The 16,953-nt window shown below is 38.2% G+C and overlaps 1 protein-coding gene across 10 annotated transcripts in view; it reads left to right on the forward strand.

Annotated features, from left to right (window-relative positions):
• Window positions 1-16,953, forward strand: part of ATXN7L1 (ataxin 7 like 1) — a 112,596-nt gene that overhangs the window by 65,329 nt on the left and 30,314 nt on the right. For 8 of the 10 annotated variants that reach the window (XM_061640402.1, XM_061640403.1, XM_061640397.1 and 5 more), the window contains 2 exons: window positions 606-828; window positions 12,188-12,465. In XM_061640402.1, the coding sequence (XP_061496386.1) occupies window positions 606-828; window positions 12,188-12,465 (501 nt within the window). The remainder of the gene's footprint in view (window positions 1-605; window positions 829-12,187; window positions 12,466-16,953) is intronic. The other 2 variants (XM_061640405.1, XM_061640404.1) reach the window with 1 other exon arrangement.

The following is a 16,953-nucleotide window of genomic DNA, read 5'->3' on the forward strand; positions in this document are numbered from 1 at the left end:
TCCCAGCTGCCATCTTGGTTGATGGCAGGGATGCACACGTGTAGCATGCACATGTGCCATCAACCAAGATGGCGGCAGAGGCATCAGCCCCTTAGGGAAGCCTCGGCCACCATCTTGGTTGATGGCAGGCATGCACGCACAGCGCGAACAGCACTCACCAAAGGAAAGGTAGATAGGTGGAGTGTGTGTACATGCATGTGCCAGGGCCCGGGACAGGCTGGTGCCCAAGGGCCCTGGCATGCCTGGTGCCGGCCCTGTTAAAATCCATACAGTTTTATCTTGGCCAAAGATACCTGCAAGCTGCTGCACTCTGGAGAAGACATGAAGGCCCCAGTTGGCCTCCATGTAGCTGTCCCAGGACCATATTCCAGTGCCAGCTCACTAGTAACCATTGGCATTACTTCATCCAGCAGTGTGGCACTGCACCTTGACTGTATTAGTAATTTGACCATCTGTATAATACAAGTTTTGGATTTATAGCAAATCGGTTTAATGAAGAATGTTTTGGGCTTGTGATTTCTGTATTGCTTAAGTTTCTTTTTTCTTACTTAGCTGCCTTTGTTTCAACTATTTAGTGTCTTTGGTATTTTTTCCCCCTTTTGTAGAGCGAAGACACGGTTCAATGTGTAAACCTTCCCCATCTCCAACTTCTCCACCCTGCAATTCCAGGGCATCATATATACAGATGAAACCGAAATCCTGTATCAGCGGCCATAACTCTGTCAGTAACAACTCAAAGCCATTCAAAACGCCCAAAGACAATCTAATTACCTCCACTAGCAAACAGCACATGGTCTTTTCTTCAAAAGTATCAAGGGATAAACCTTGGTAAGTTGCTGTTCTAGCAGATTGTTGATTTTTTTTCTTTTTCTTACATAAAAGGCAAAGAAATTTAATATATAACTGAGCAATGGATCTCTTCTGAGGCTGGAGTATTAGGTAAATATATATATATTTTTTACAGAACATATTTTAAAAAGGAAGTCACAATATGGACATATTGTTTTTGTGGTGTGCCACAAAATGGTGCCTTCTCCAAGACTGGTATTTACTATTTACCATGAAATTTGCAGAACATGGCCTAAAAGGCTTTGCAGTCATTGATATGAAAATGAAATGAAAATAAGCAAAACTTCTCATTTTTATAGCTAGATTGACTTCTGAATAAGGGTATTGAGAATTATAGCCTTACGTTGTGATCAGCTATGCAGACTGACTTTGAAGTAAATTCCCCATCAAATTGTTCAGACTTGTTTCTAAGTAAATATGTATGTTAGGACGTGGCTGAACTGTCGATGATTTGTTGCCTAGATTTTAAAATGATCTTTTGTTTTTATGCCATTCTTTGTTCTGCTACCCAGTTTCTTATTTTGTAATATTTGTTAATTTTCAAGATTGTTAGATTTTTACTTTTATGGTATTGTAGGCTACCTTGAGCATTTGTTTTTAAAATAGAAAGATGGGATAAAATTTGTGTAAAGAATAAAAATTAGGTGATGAAATCTGAAGCAAGAGTAAAAAAATCTTAATGTAGGAAAATGTGTTCAGAAACCTTCAGAAATTATATTTATTTCAAGTATTTATATCTTGCTTCTCTGTGTAATATATTCATATTGGCTCCTACATCACTTTCAGTGGCAGAGGCTCTATTCTCCAAAACCAATGGTTCAATATCTGTCTGTTCACTTTTAGCAGTGCAGACACATTGTAGATTCTCCAGTGTAGAACCTAAATCAGTATGGCCAATAAACGTCAAATAGCATCAAAACACTCCTGTATCATATGCGGATTGGAAAATCAACTTTAGATTAAATTTGTGCTTGTTCCTTTCTGCTACTTTGCTGATAGCACATTTCCTATGTATGTTTACTTGGAAGTCAGTCCCACAGCGCTGAATGGGTCTTTTACTCCCAGATAAGTGTGCATAAGACTACAGCCTCAGTGTGCAAGGAAGGCTTGCGGGTGGGACAGAGTTATTTGTATTAAAAAGATGTGATGGACGAACTACTGTTCAAGATCACAAGCTCTTGATTCTCAATATATGCACTGTTCTGCATGTATTTAGACTATTAAGAACTAATCAAGTGTTATATTGTCATATTATCTTAATGGCCTTCAAGCTGATCACATTTTTGATGATACAGCAACCTGAACCATTTTCTTAAGTATATCCTCAATCATGCAGAAGGGAAATGGATACTTCTGCAACTATTAGAAGGTTGATCTGCTGTCTTAGAGGCTTAGCTTGAGGGATACTTATTTCATTATAATTTATCAATTTCCTTATTATTACATTTAGATCTCAGCTTTCCTCCAAGGAGCTCAAAGTGCTATACATGGTTCTCCCCTCCCCCCCCCCACTTTTTATCCCTACAACAACACTGTGAGATAGGTTAGGCTGAAAGATAGTGCCTGGCCCCATCTTTTATGAAAAGCATTATTATTATTATTTTAAATTTATATCACGCTTTTCCTCCCAGAAGGTGCCCATTGCATTGCAGTATACATACACTCTGACTTGCAGTAGCTCTTACATGGTCTCAGGTAGAGGTTTTTCATGGCCTCAACTTTGGGAGACCTCAGGGTCAACCAGTGGTTTTTAATGTCTTCCCCTCTCAGATAGTTATTGCATAATATTTTAAAAAAATAGTAGGAATTGATAGCTACCACCCCAAATTAGCTTATTTTTCTGTTTAGGCATCAGGGGATTCTGCATCAGTTTCTTATATATAACCAAAATAGTTGCTTAAGTGTGATTTTAAGTTATGTAATTGATAAATATTTATTCGTTATGAAATCAGAAATCACTAGATTTTCAAACACAATAAAAAAGATTTCTAAATCTGGCTAAAAAAGTTGTCATTATTTGTTTTAGGCTGTTTTAAAGAGGCAAGGCACATATATAGGTAGTTACAGGTTATAAATGTCTTTTTTTTTCTCAAAGCCATGTTCTGAGTTCTGGAAGTCAAGCAGTCTCCATAGGGCTGAGCACTTGTTAGCTAAGATTTTTTTAAAAAGCAAAAGAAAAATACAAACAATTCTGTTCTATTGCAATGTAGTCTAGTAGAGTACTATAAACTATATTTGAATCTAAAATTTGGAGTCTGAAACTTGTGAACTCTAAAGACCCACTTGAGTAGGGAAAAGCTGTTGTTACTGGGCAGATGCCCACTTCCTCGAGATGTGAACCAGTTACTGTTGTATAAGAGACAGGGACACAAAAAGCCAGCCAGACAAAGACAAAGTGGCTGTGATACTGTGATGTCCAAATTTGGCAACTCTGCCTGCCTGCCAGCAAGGTGGGATACATTAGGGAATTCCAGGAGGTCCTGTGTTAATGCGTAGCCTAATGTCAGATAGGGCCAGTGTGCAAAACTTCTCCTATAATGGCCTGCTCAGGGGAAAGGATATGACAGGATCTTCACTGTATGTGACACAAAACCCATAAAACAGAGTAGCTTTGACTCTCCCCAAATTGAGTTTAGGATTTCTTAAAATGGAGCCAGAATGTCAAGCTGGCCAAACCTTAGCCATTATGGCCAACAGAAAAGTGGTTAATCACAGCTACTACTTGAGATCCTTGTAAGTGGTGATGCTAGGGACTGAACCCAGGATATTCTGCATGCAGAGTATAAGATCTTTTACTAAGTTCTGGCCTTAACGCACACGCCTCAGATTCACTCTACTCTACTCTAGTGTAATGGTACAGAAATTAAATAAAGTTGCATTCCATACATTATTATATGGTGTTTTATTTCAATAAAATATGAACTTCTCTGATTTCAGGGAAATCCTTGCACCTTTAGAAGGATTTTGGTCAGCAAAATTATGGTAGTTCTGATTATGCTTAAATACTTATTTATATATTCATTTGGCTTTTTGAGAGAAATGCCTTAGCCAACAATATAAACTCAAAGTGAAAATTACAATAATAGATATTGGCTACAAAAGTAATTCTAAAATTATGTATAAAATCAAATGAGATTGTGCATTTCCCAGTATATTGCAGCATTCTGGTTCAAAAACATTTGAGCTTCTGTTTCCTTTATTTGACCAAAGGAAAACTGAGTCGGCAACAAGAAAAAATATTCTTACTTGAATACCTTCCTTAATTCCATTTTAATCCGTTTTCTTTTTCAAAATGTTGTTCATGATATTTAAAATATATTTGTGTGAAATAGGAAGCTTTCCAGCCCCAGTACTTCAAATTATATTTTTATGTCTGTATTTCAGCAACGATTTCAAAGATGGTACAGTTAACTTTGTCACCATCATTTTCAAAGTTATTGGATAGCATTTGAGTCAACACAAGCTCAGAGAAAAACATGTCACTGCATATCTAATAAAAATGGCTTTCTTCAGAAAACAGTGAAGAAATAAAATGAGTAGATTCTGGTCAGTGACTATATTCAAAGAGTCTCATAGGTGTGTGCAAATATTTCCATATTTTATTTGCAAAAAATTATTTATCGCTAACTTTTAAGAAAAAATAGCATAAAGTAAACAGCATAAAATCAACAATAAAATTACACCCATAAAACAAATACAAAATTTATCAGAAGTTAGATCAGATGAATATATTAGTATAGCTGGATCATCCCTAAGGGAAAGCCTGGGTAAAGGTGTAAGTTTTAAGCAAGTACCTAAATGCCAATACTGTGTGCCTGCCTGATGTTTATTGGAAGTGCATTCCAAAGAGCAGGTGCTGCCACACTAAAGACCCTGAACGTACACACCAAGGCTTTGCTGTTATTTGACCCTCTTTAGTTTCTTGTGTTACGTTGGAGGCTGCTCCCAAAGTCCCCCTGAATTCTGGGAGTGATCCAATGGTAATTGCTTTTAGAAAGACGAGGACTAAAAGCACTGCTGAGCATAAGGACATCCCCATTTAGCTGTTGGATCCAAGACATATGCATATAGGAATAATATTATCCTACTTGATGTTTGTGTTATACTGGATAAGATAACATGTTCTAATTGGCTAATTTTTCGTGTATTGTTTACATACAGGAATTTATTCGTGACATAAGAACAGGAGCCTCCATTTATGCCCTATATTGTCTGTGTGCTTGCAAATGCGCATGTACACGGACCTTCAAAAACCCCATCCATTTCATATTGCAACCCCCTTGAAATTAACGGGAATTGTATGTTTATTGGCAGGCCCAGCCAACCATTAGGCAACATGAGATCATCCTTCCCAGATGGTAGATTTCAGAATACCATTAAAAAGCAGCAAATTGTCAATTATTTTGCTTATCATATTTTTAGATTCATTATGGACTATATCCAATGCTGCAGCTCCACTGGTGCAACAGAGTTCCATGCATGCAACAGAATGTTCTCTTCTGTCTCCTTCAGCCTCTCACCTACCCTCAAAATTAGCTCTGGAGGGTTGAGAGATCCTCCAGACCAGATTTTGGGGGCACACAGGGGGAGGAGAGGCAAGAGAACTCTTGTTGTGTGACACACAGTATTGGATATAATCCTATATTTATGCTATTATGCTGGGAGCAGGAGAAGCCTTAAGTTCAAAATATTTTGGGCCATCTCTATTTTAATGGGCACCATTTGTTTGCATACCTGTATTACACTCATTCAGGGCTAAGATCCAAGAAGGATTGTGTATGCTGATAGGCTCCTCTAATTTTATTATGCAAATGGCAGGTTTCAGGGTTTCTTCAAATGCATGGAACTTTTTCATTCTGTGGTGCATAATAATACACCTGAATCAAATACTTAAACATAAACAAATACAATAGATATGCTTTGTTTCACAGCCAAGCCAATTTTTAAAAAGTACCAACTGCTTTAGCCTTTCCTTGCCAGGAAGGTCCTCAAGGCCATGTTCATTCTGCTTGCCCTTTTCTGTACCTTTTCTATCTCTATGAAATCCTCTTTCAGATTTGAGTGGATATTTCATCAAAAGTACACACCCTTCACCTTATAGTTTCACATCTCCAATAGCTCAGCATCAGGGAAGTGCAGTGGGGGAAGCAGACAAGAAAAGAAAAACTGCTGCAGCCTGAATAACTGACTTTTATTTTACTGTTTTCTTTAAATCAGGTAGATGCACATGTGTGCATGCACTCCAGAATCAGGGGTTGCCAATCTTTTTGGACTGGTAGGCACACTTCAAATTTTTACAAAGTGCTCTAAGTGTCAGTTACAAAATAGCTGCCATGGGGTGTGTGGCATAAAACAACATGGTTTCTGTGGGGACATGGCATAATACAAAATTAGAAATTACAGTTATTGCTATTTCCCCTCCCTTGGAAAATAAATCCTCTCTCACGCACACACCACACATACTCACTGCACACATGCAGACAAACAACAGTCACACAAGCATCTCTCACACAGTTCATATGTACACGGTTACACATATATATCTCCCTGTCTCTGCCCAGGTGCATCTCTCCCTCTCTCACAGACCACACATTCATACATCCCTCCCTCCCCCCCTCCACACTGTACTACACATCTCTCCCTGTCTCTCTGCCCAAGTGCATATCTCTTAATCTCTCACACACTTACACAGAGCCCCTTCATGGCTTGAAGCAAGTGAGGGTTGCCAGCCTGGTGCCCATGGTGCCTGGGTACACTAAAGAAGGCATGTGGTGCCCACAGGTGCTGAGTTGGCAATTCCCACTATACATCAAGTTGAGGTGCTTTTGAGGAGTGAGTGGGAGTTTGTGTGAAGAAAAAAAAGGGAAACCCCCAAGATACTGGAAAATGTGTTTATTTTATTTGAAAATCAGCACCACATTTTCCAGCATCTTGGGGTTTCCCCTTTTTTCTTGGCTTTTGGGATGCTTGCCACTTTCTGCTTTTGGTAGTTTGTGTGCCCACAGCTATCCTTTTGAGAGGAGTAATGAGGCCTGAGCATGACTCCTCACAGATCCAATTATCAACTGCTCTTTGGAGTTCACCTTTGCTGCCTGTTAATTGATTCTGTCAGCCCCATGCCCCTGTATAATATCTGCTTCCTCTGCCAAAACCTTTTGTTTTTCCCACCCATCTGCTGTTTTCTCACTGAATGGTGAAGACCAGGATTTGAGGTCCTCAGGGCTAAGGAATCTGAAGGGTCCTATTCAGCTTCTCTCCTCCCAGTCATATGAGTGGAGAAGAGGGAAGCATCTCACAGCATGTGCATAAGATAGTTGAACATACATCTTGGACAGTAGAAGGGCAAAGAGAGTTAAATTTCTTATTCCCTCTGCCCAATAAGAGATGGAAGAAACATGCTTGAAATTCAGTTCATTTTTTGCCCGCTTGTGAATTTTCCCTCCTACATAGGAACAAGAAGGAACAAAAACCCCATAGATGCTCTTCTTTTGCCAAGCAGGAGGAAGTCTCTGTTATGATTGTCAGCCTTGTTTCATCCTCCTCTGGTGTTGTTTGTCTCTGTCTCTGTCTCTGTCTCTCTCACACACACACACGCACACGATCGTACGTTTTGAGAACCACTGAACTAAACAGTTGCTAAAAAGAGTAGTTCCATTTTCTTCTGTGTATATTCATGTTTGCTCAAGTGCAGTCTTTCAGTCTAATGTCACAGCCATCAGTTGCCTGGCATTTACAGGCAAATATGTTAATATACATACTTTATTAGTTTCTTTTCATTGAAGAAAAATTAAGGCTGCAATCCTGTGCACTTATACTTGGGATTGAGTCCCAGTGAACTCACTGGCATGAATGTGAATTTCCAATTGTTGATGTACCATTTCTTAAGGATGTTTGGCAACAGAATTTGAAATGTTCCATTAAATGATGACCAGTTTAAAAAGAGTACTTGGGGCTGTTTCTGTGCATGTGTGGGATAGAGCCTGTCCTACCAACCACCCTTAGACATTGTTAAATGACTATCAGGAAGCCTAGCAGGGCTTCCACTTTCAGTAGCATACTAGCTCACCTTGAGGTCTGGAAAGCTAGGGTTTCAGTGAGACAGTCAGAATATACTGTCCCCTCTATTACATCTCTAACCCTACACAAGCAAAAACAAACAAACGGGAAAAACAGGCTAGTTATCTCCTCTGTCCTGGATTCTTGTACCAGTCTTCATTTTCTATAGATCTACCCTTAATCTATAATGGGGAGCTAAAATGCTCTATGGATAGGGCAATACCTTGTCTTCCTAGTTTTAATGTCTGCTGTATCTTGCTCTGACTTTTTCTAGATCCACAATGACAGCTATTTTGTCAAATGTCACTTGATGTTTCTGTTTTAGAAATAGATGAAGAAGAGGGAGAAGAATCATTGTTTTAAACTACTAGTAGTAGAGCAATCTAGGCCTTTCTGTGGATTGTTGTATCTTTGTTGTCCATTTTGGCCTTGTCCATTTTCTTTCCTAAGGTACAAAATTGAATGCAACGTAATTATAACATACAGGATAGAAAGGACAATTTCTGAAAATTGGATTGGATATTCACTAGTTTGTTTAATCTTAATTTAAAATGGTATAATATTAGAAAGGTATGTTGTAATTTGTCTCTGCTGCCATTGTGCAGTTTCTAATGAGGGACTGGAAGCATCCGTTCTGAAGATGTTGTGAAGAGAGGCCCCAAAACAAAGGCCCAAACTAAAGTACATGGATTGTAAACTGCAGGAGGGGAAAAAAACTTACAATTTTTCACTTTCTGTGAACCGAGATAGCTGTTTCAGACAATATGAGGACGCTATATTGAAAATGAATGAGGAATTCTAACTCTCTTTTTGAAGAAGTGATTTTGTGGGGAAGGGATAGGAGGAATTGAATCAAAACTGCTGGAGCCTCATTGCATGCAACCTGGCAAAGGTAAAAAGCTGATGAAGTGATGGTTAGCCCCAGTAGTTACTATGAATATCTGTGGGAAAGTCTGCTGCTTGTTGGTCTTGGTTTATTATAAAGTCAAGAGTGCAAATTCAGTAGCAGAGGCACCATCCCTTCCAAAGTTTTCATTGAAAGGGAAAAGATAGGGTCCACCGACTCAAGTCAGTTCTGAAACAAAGAAAATGATCCTGTTTCTAGAGAGAGGCTGATCCAGCTTAATTTTTCCAATCTCTGTGCAGCCTATACTCAGATGCTGCACTTGTTTCAAGTTTAGGTTATGGTGAGATATCAACTGAAGAAATTAGCCGAAGTTAGCCTCAGAAAGTGCTGGTTGGTTGGGGTACCTTTTTAGTTTGGCAAAGTATCAGCCAATTGCATATCTCAACTGCAAGCTTACTAGGAAATTAGTAATGTCTGGCTTCTTGTTCTCATTGACTGAATTTATTGGACTGAGTTTTTAGTTTAGATTTTTTTAAGGGAGGGGAGATGTTTTATGGATTAAGTTGTGGCTATGCCACCTCTTTTTGCATGTCATACAGTTTCAAAATATAGTCACATCACTTTACTCATGCAAAGCCTCCTAAAAGTTTCTCTTACCCATGAAGGACATACTAGTATGTATAATGTAGAGAGATACCTTGCCGATGCAAGTTAGTGTTGCAAGTAACTCTGGTGTAATTAAACTACACTGCTCAGCAACGGATGGTAAAACATAATTGGAACTGGTTTAGCTATTTTGATACTCGATCAGGCGCCCTGTTATGTATTAACAGCCTGAAAGCATGTCTGATAAGTTATTTATGTTGGGCTCCTTTAAAATTCTGAACAAACTGGAACGTGATGAATATTCTGTCATCATGTGATTGAAGGAGCAGCAGCCATGATTCCCAACTGTAGAGAAATAGTGGTAAACACATGACTGATATTGCACCTAAAAATCTTCCATGAATAGCACAATGTGACATGGAAAAAGATAATGTGAATAAAGGCAAAGGAGAGTGTGTTGATGTATGAGACAAGAAAGACAAGGTGCTTCATATTATAATTTTGTCTGTGACCATGTCTCTATCTCTTGCTTAAAATAAGGGAGCCTAAATTTACCTGCATACATTTGAAGTACTGAAAGCAAGAATCAATAAAATTGGAATTGGTTAGGTGATGAATGTGTAACTTTTTGAATTTATAATATATAAACTAAAATGCCTTTTCAAACTATCAGCAAATTCTTACAGCACTCAATTTGGACATACAGTGTGTTCCTTGAGTATAAGGAATCTAGGCAAACAGAAGGATTAGTTCTTACTGTGGATTTTAAAACAAGCTTAAATCTTTAATGCAGAATTTTACAAAAGATAATACTGGCCAGAATTTTGATGTTGAAATATTTTTGGCAAATGAGGATCTTCTCAGTGCCCTAATGATACATGATCCAGGCTATTTTCACACATGACACATTTTCCACATCTCTTATGTGAATGTAAAACCTACATTGGTTAAACTGTACCTTGGGTTTTAAAATGTTTGTATCTGTTTCATTTGGAAATATTTATATTTGCAAAAAAAGAAAAGAATACTTACATTTGCCATTTTCATTGTGCAGTCCACAAGGCAGCTAATGTAAGTATATTTAAAATACAACTCCAAATAAAACACATTAAATACTTATTATTAATAATAGTAAGTAAAACGGGCAAAATAAATATAAAGCAGGAGATCGGCCTTCTAGCTACCTCAGTTAAAGTTTTTGAAATAGTATAGTTCTAATTTGGCACTGAAGTAAACCCAGATTAGGCAGAAAGCCCATGCCTCTATTTGTGCTTTTCCATAGGCTAGACACCAATACAGTCTCTGGCAGCCCTGTCCCATACAGTGAACTGCCTAACCAGTAAAGGTGGAGGCACCCAAAAAATGGCCTCGAATCATGACCTCAGAAAACCAGCAGTTTCCTCTTCTTCTGTCTCTCCTGTATTAACAATTTTAGAATGTACATAAAGAGAATGACAAACTCTGTCTTTTTGTGTGTGTGTGTGTGTGTGACAATTCTTTCAGAGTTTGACTAAGATCTGAGAGTGAAATAAAGTATGGTAATAAATAAAACACTAAGAATGTAATGAACCGAAAATAACTTAAAGCTGAATGCAATTATTATTTTTGCTTACTTTGCGTATTTCTGCCAATCATGTGCAGGGAAAAGTGCTATGCAGGGAAGTATGTTGAGCCTTGACAACTGGAAATCCTATTGAGCCCTTTTCACTCACACATTCATGTGATTGTCTGAGTTTTCACCTCTCATTTCCCTCCTACTTTAAAATCTGTCTTTGCCACTACAATGTCTTGAAACTTTTTAATTAACAAAGTACTGCATCTATTTATATCATATTATCAGTGTATATAGTGCTCTACAGAGTAAAGGTCTCTGCATGCATGGAACTTACAATTCTGAGATGCTGAATTCTGTGCCCCATACCACATTAGTGTAGAATTGAAGTATGTGTGTCTCTGATTAAAAGTCTCTGTGTTGCAACACACAAAATGCAAATAGCCTATATCATGAGATTGCCAGTATAACTTGGCTCCTTCTGGGAGGAAGGGTGGGACATAAATTTCATAATAAAATAAAATAAAAATATTAGAGAAAATAATCCTCTCAAAAATGTGCACAGAAGGCTGAAAAGCTGTTGGACAAGAAACTGCCATTTGTTAGCATTTGGGAAGGTGCAAACTAGACAATATTTTTAGATGGGTGTTCACTTGTGTAGAAAAAAATAATTCATTATGTGGGTAATGAATATAATAAATTGAGGTTTGGAGGTAAATGTTTGCTTCTGTTTTTAGAGTCAAGGGATTTTGAGCCATGTACTTCAGGGTCTGGCAGTTCTAATAAATGCTAAGATATAATTTAAAAGGACACTGTCAAGATCTTTAAAACTTTTCTTCTGTCTGTAAAGCGCTTTAATTTGGACAAAATGTTTGAAGATGTTAATATTATTCTGACTACTCTTACTCCCTGTGATAGAGGCCTGCAGCATCTAGACCAGTAACCTTTTTAAAGAAAGAAAAGCACATTAAATTTATAATATTTCAAGACTAGTTATAATAAATGATCAAGAAGAAAACAGATTTCTCAAACCAGTCTGCATAATTCTTTTAGATCAATTTTCTTGATTCCCACAACTTCTTATATTTTTGTTTGCAAAACTGGCATTAAGGAAATAGTATATTCACATTTTTAATAAACTGTGTTACTAAATGTGCCAGGTTTGGGTTAATTCCAGAGTTAGTGACTGTAACATGACACTAAACATGGAAGAAAGTTGACTCTATGTAGCATGGTGCAGAAAATGCATCTTGAAGACTTTTTCTTTGGTGTTGCAGTGTTCCTGTTCCTGTAGTCAGTCTAGAGAAAATTCCTAACCTAGTGAAGGCAGAAGGTGCCAATGTTAAAATGAACTCTACAACCGCTACCACCATCACCACCACCTCAGCCTCTTCATCTACCATATCTGCTACAATTAAATCTGCTTTGACATCTAAATCAGTGCCACCATCACCAGAAAAGATTTTGAACGGCAAAGGTGTAATAGCTCCATCAATAGACAAGAAACACCAAAATGGCACTAAAAACAGTAACAAGTCTTACAAGAGAGTTTCAGGTAAGTAGCACTGCAGCATGACTTAATGAGATCCCATTGTTCTTCATCAGCAGTGTTTGTTGCTGGTAAGCAAGCAGTTTATCATATGCCAGAGCTGTTAAGAAAATGATTCTCTCCCCTCCCCATGTTAAATCTATCGATGCATAAAGTATTTAGTCAATAAAATACAGATTCAACTTGCTTCAGACTTGAGATTGGCGTTCTGGCATTATTTATTACTTTGGCAAAAAGGTAATATAAAGTAGGAGAACTAAGCAAAAATCCTGCAAAATCAAACAGGATTCTCCCATAAATTAAGCTGTTGGCTGCTCTCTCATTTACCAGTACTTAAAATGGATTATATCTAAATGGTGCCTTAACGAAGATGGTGGCCGCAGTTTCCCTAAGGTACTGAAGCCCCTGCCGCCATCTTAGTTGATGGCAGAGATGTGCACGCATAGCACACACGTGTGCCATCAACAAAGATGGCGGCGGAGGTGTCATCCCCTTAGGGAAACCGCAGCCGCCATCTTCGTTAAGGGCAATGGTAAAAGACAGCAGACAGGTAGGTGGGGGCCCACGTGCGTGCGCACACACACGCCGGGGCCCAGGGCAAGCTGATGCATTCCTGGAGCCGGCCCTGTACACGAGACTAAAATTGTATACAACAGGGATTCCCAAACTGTTGTTGTTGGTCCATCAGTAGTCTATGAGCTCAGGTGGTCTGTGGTGTGTATGTGGATTTGTTGTTGAAGATGCGAGATTGCACATCCGTTGCATGAAATATTCATATTGATTTGTTGTATTTCTAGTGCTTCCTTTATTTCTCATATTGGATTTTATTGTATCACACTTTGAATATATGGAATTCAAATTGTAATATAATAAAATACAATGTATGAAAAATAAATGAAGCTATAAAAATACAATTAAAAATCATACAGCATCTAGCACAGTGCATTACAATTGTTACAACAGGCAAAACAACCCCAAACAATTAAGTAGTCCACCAAGACCTTCACCAGTTTTCACGTGGTCCATGGGAAAAAGAAGTTTGGGAACCACTGATACAAGAAATAATACAGCTTTTTAAAGATGTTGTTTTCCTTATTTTCAAAGCCTTAAAATCTGGATAATGTACATTTTAAAACAAAAGATAGCCTTTGCCTGTAGGATTATAGCCTTAGTAGATTGGAAAGATATGGATAGATCAGGAGGAGGTGAAACAGTGGAGAATGGAAAAAGAGAAGTGACCATGGGATGCTTAGGAAAAGAGATGATTAACAGGCTATTTTTTAAAAAGGAAAGAATAAAAAGTTTCAGCCAAAAGAGGAAGGGCCGTAGCTCAGTAGTGGGAAAAGGCCCCAGAATTAGTCCCTGGGCATCTCTAGGTACGGCCGGGCAAGGTTTCTGCCTGAAATCCCGGAGAGGTGCTATCTTTCCATGTTAACAGTAGTGAGCTAGATGGACCAATGGTCTGGGCAGATTCTTGTGTTTCAAATATAGGGTGTGTGATGGGAGAGGAGAAGAATGTTTAGTGGTAAGGACATCCAGAGAAAAGTGGCATGTGAGGGACAGATTTAAGAAGAAGGGTTGGTAGTGGAAGAATGGAGAACATGATGGAAGATGGAGAAAGAAGAAAGGTGCCGAGGGCCAAAGGTATGAAGGCACTTGAAAGAATTAAGAAGTTTGTTTTATATACATAAAAGAAAGTAAAGACACTGTATTGAATGGAGAAGGAAGAATATTTAGAGCTATTCAGGTGAATAAAGGAGCAAGAACAGAGATCAGAAATAGGGAGACCAGAAAATAGAATATTACAATAATTTAAGTCTAGAGTTAAGCAAGTGAGCAAAGTCTACATAGAATCAAGAAAAATATATGGTGGGTAAAGCATTAAGAAACATATTCAAGAAGAGAAAACAGGGCTAAACAAGCCACTTTGCTTACATGTTGGGGGAGAAACATACACAGTATCAGAATAAAGCATTAATTATTGCTTCCCTAACAGGAGAAAAACTGGAATCTTGGGGATACCGCTTAGAGTTTGTGTGCACTAAAATACTAGTTCTTATTAGAAGGAAACTTAAGCTACCCCCACCCCCAGTTATCCAGCAGCTTTGTTCCCAGTGCATCAGAGCTATGTGCTGTTCTGGATATTCATATGTTACTTCAGTGCTGTGCTGGCTAGTCCAAAGCTGCAACTGCAGTTTCTTGTTTCAATGTCTGCGTGGAATTGGACAAGACAAACTGGTGGTTCCAAAGCGCTAGCAATTTAAACATTGAACATCTAGATTTGTTCCAGACAGTGTAAGATAAAATACATTTAACGTAGTTTTTCCTGCACAGAAAAGGAATTGAGTTCTCTACAACAAAACTTGTGTAAAAGATATTAATCTATTTGCAGCATTGTTGAGAAGCAGGAAATTTGTTTTTTAAAAGGAATAACTGATCTTTTCAGATATGCTGATTTGCAAACTAGGCTGTGCTTGGCAGAAAAGTCCATTAGTGACTCTCCTTTCCAAATGTGTAATACAACCTGATGAGAGATCAGATAAATAGGAAATGTAGAAATAGAAACACTGTCTTTTTAACAGACAATTAAAATTACTGCACATATGTAGAGATTTCATCATCTTGTTTTAGTGATTTAGTTCAAGAGCAGTGAACAGGTGTATTGGCTTGACTGCATAATATGGGTTGTTGTCATTCAGCTCTATGATACTTATTTATGAAATAAGTTAAAAGCTTCCTTTTCAGAAAGCTATTTTCTCAATAAATGATTTTTAGTAGGGCTGTACAATAAAATGGCACTGAAAGATTGTATTTAAACATTACTAATTATTTAGAAAGGGTGGCTCATGACAGATGCTATTGGAGGTCACTGATTCATATGGTCGTCACAAGTCGTAATCGACTTGAAGGCACATAACAATATCTTATGAATATTAAACAGTAATTGGTCTGATGGAGAGTGTTTTAATTTACAAAATAATTCATATTAGCATAGTTATAGACGTTTTAAGATATTAGCTTTCCCCAGTGGCTTTAATCTAATAAAAATTTCCTGTCCTCCTTATATAAGTGTTACTAACCTTAATATGAGTTACACGGTAGTCTTCAGTCTGGGATCCATTTTTGGCTACAACATTCATTATGAAACCCACTTCTTAATATTTTAACCATGCATGTGCTTAGTAGTTAGCCACCTTCTCTCAGTCTGACCTAGTTATGGGTCCTGATCTGTTAGCTGAAGACCAGCGGGATACACTTTTCCTAAAATATAATTGTAGGTCAGCTGAAACAGGAGTATCTTATATTCTCAGATTTCAGCAGGTGTATAGGAGGAGGTCTACAGTTGTGGAACACTCAGCTAAGAACACCTCTCTATGTGCTCTCACTTACTGTTTATAACATCCTCTGCCCAGGGATGATGGTCAAGAGGCAGTATTGGTTGATCTTAAAGGTTGTGATGGAACAACAAAGAGAAGCTAATATTCTTATATTAAGAGAAGAGTGATATGATCTATCGAATAAATGAATAGTATCCTCTTTCTCAGCATTGGCTGGTCCTCAATTGGAGTATGGTGTTTCACACTAGATGCTGCAATGCAAGAACATTGTCAGCAAAGAGGAAAGATTCAGAGGATTCTGTGATGAGGGTGACATAAGGTCCCGACAGGCAAGTAATATAAGGAAAGGCTGAAGGAGCTGGATATGTGTAACTGAGACAAGATTAAGGAAAGAACAATATTTATTTATTTGTTACATTTATGCCCCACCTTTCTTTCACCATGGAACCCAAGGTGGCATGCATGTGGTTCCCAGGCGGTCTCCCATCCAGGCACTGACCAGACCCAGACCTGCTTAGCTTCAGAAAGGTGGTGGCCTCATGTGCCTTCAGACCATAGCCTGGAACCTATTTTAAAGGTAGGGGACTATTTTAAACAATGTCAGAAAGAAAGGGGGAAACAGATGTTTACCATAGTAGGTAAAGTAACATAATTCAACGACCTGGTGACTATAGTCTGACATTGCGTGAGCAAGCCTTGGGCTTGCATGTTCCTTTTGCCCTTCATGCATTCCAGTTCTCTCACTTCAGTTTTGGGCAAACCATAGGTTGCAGTTAGTGCATCCAAATTGGCAAACTATGGTTTATGCTTTTCTCTTGACGACACCACTACCACCGCTCCAGCAATGCTTCAGGAGAGAAATTGAAAGAAATCAACATAAGAAAACATTATTAGTAATTAATGCATAACTATGCCATATCAAGGAGAGTTTGCAACCATCCACAAGAACCAGTGCTAGCTCTTCAATGTGCAATCTGTCACACATGGCAAGAAATTGATAGAAAATGGCCATCCGAATCCATCCTGAGAGTCACATTCCTGGCACTGCTATGTAATAATATGACAGATTTTATTGTTGAATAAACAAACATCTGATGCCATTAATTTTGCCATTCATGCTCTGATCAGAGATCCAGATTTCTCTGACCTTTGCAGA

The sequence above is a fragment of the Rhineura floridana genome, chromosome 8 (assembly GCF_030035675.1).
Source record: "Rhineura floridana isolate rRhiFlo1 chromosome 8, rRhiFlo1.hap2, whole genome shotgun sequence".
In the NCBI taxonomy this organism is placed as follows: Eukaryota; Metazoa; Chordata; class Lepidosauria; order Squamata; family Rhineuridae; genus Rhineura; species Rhineura floridana.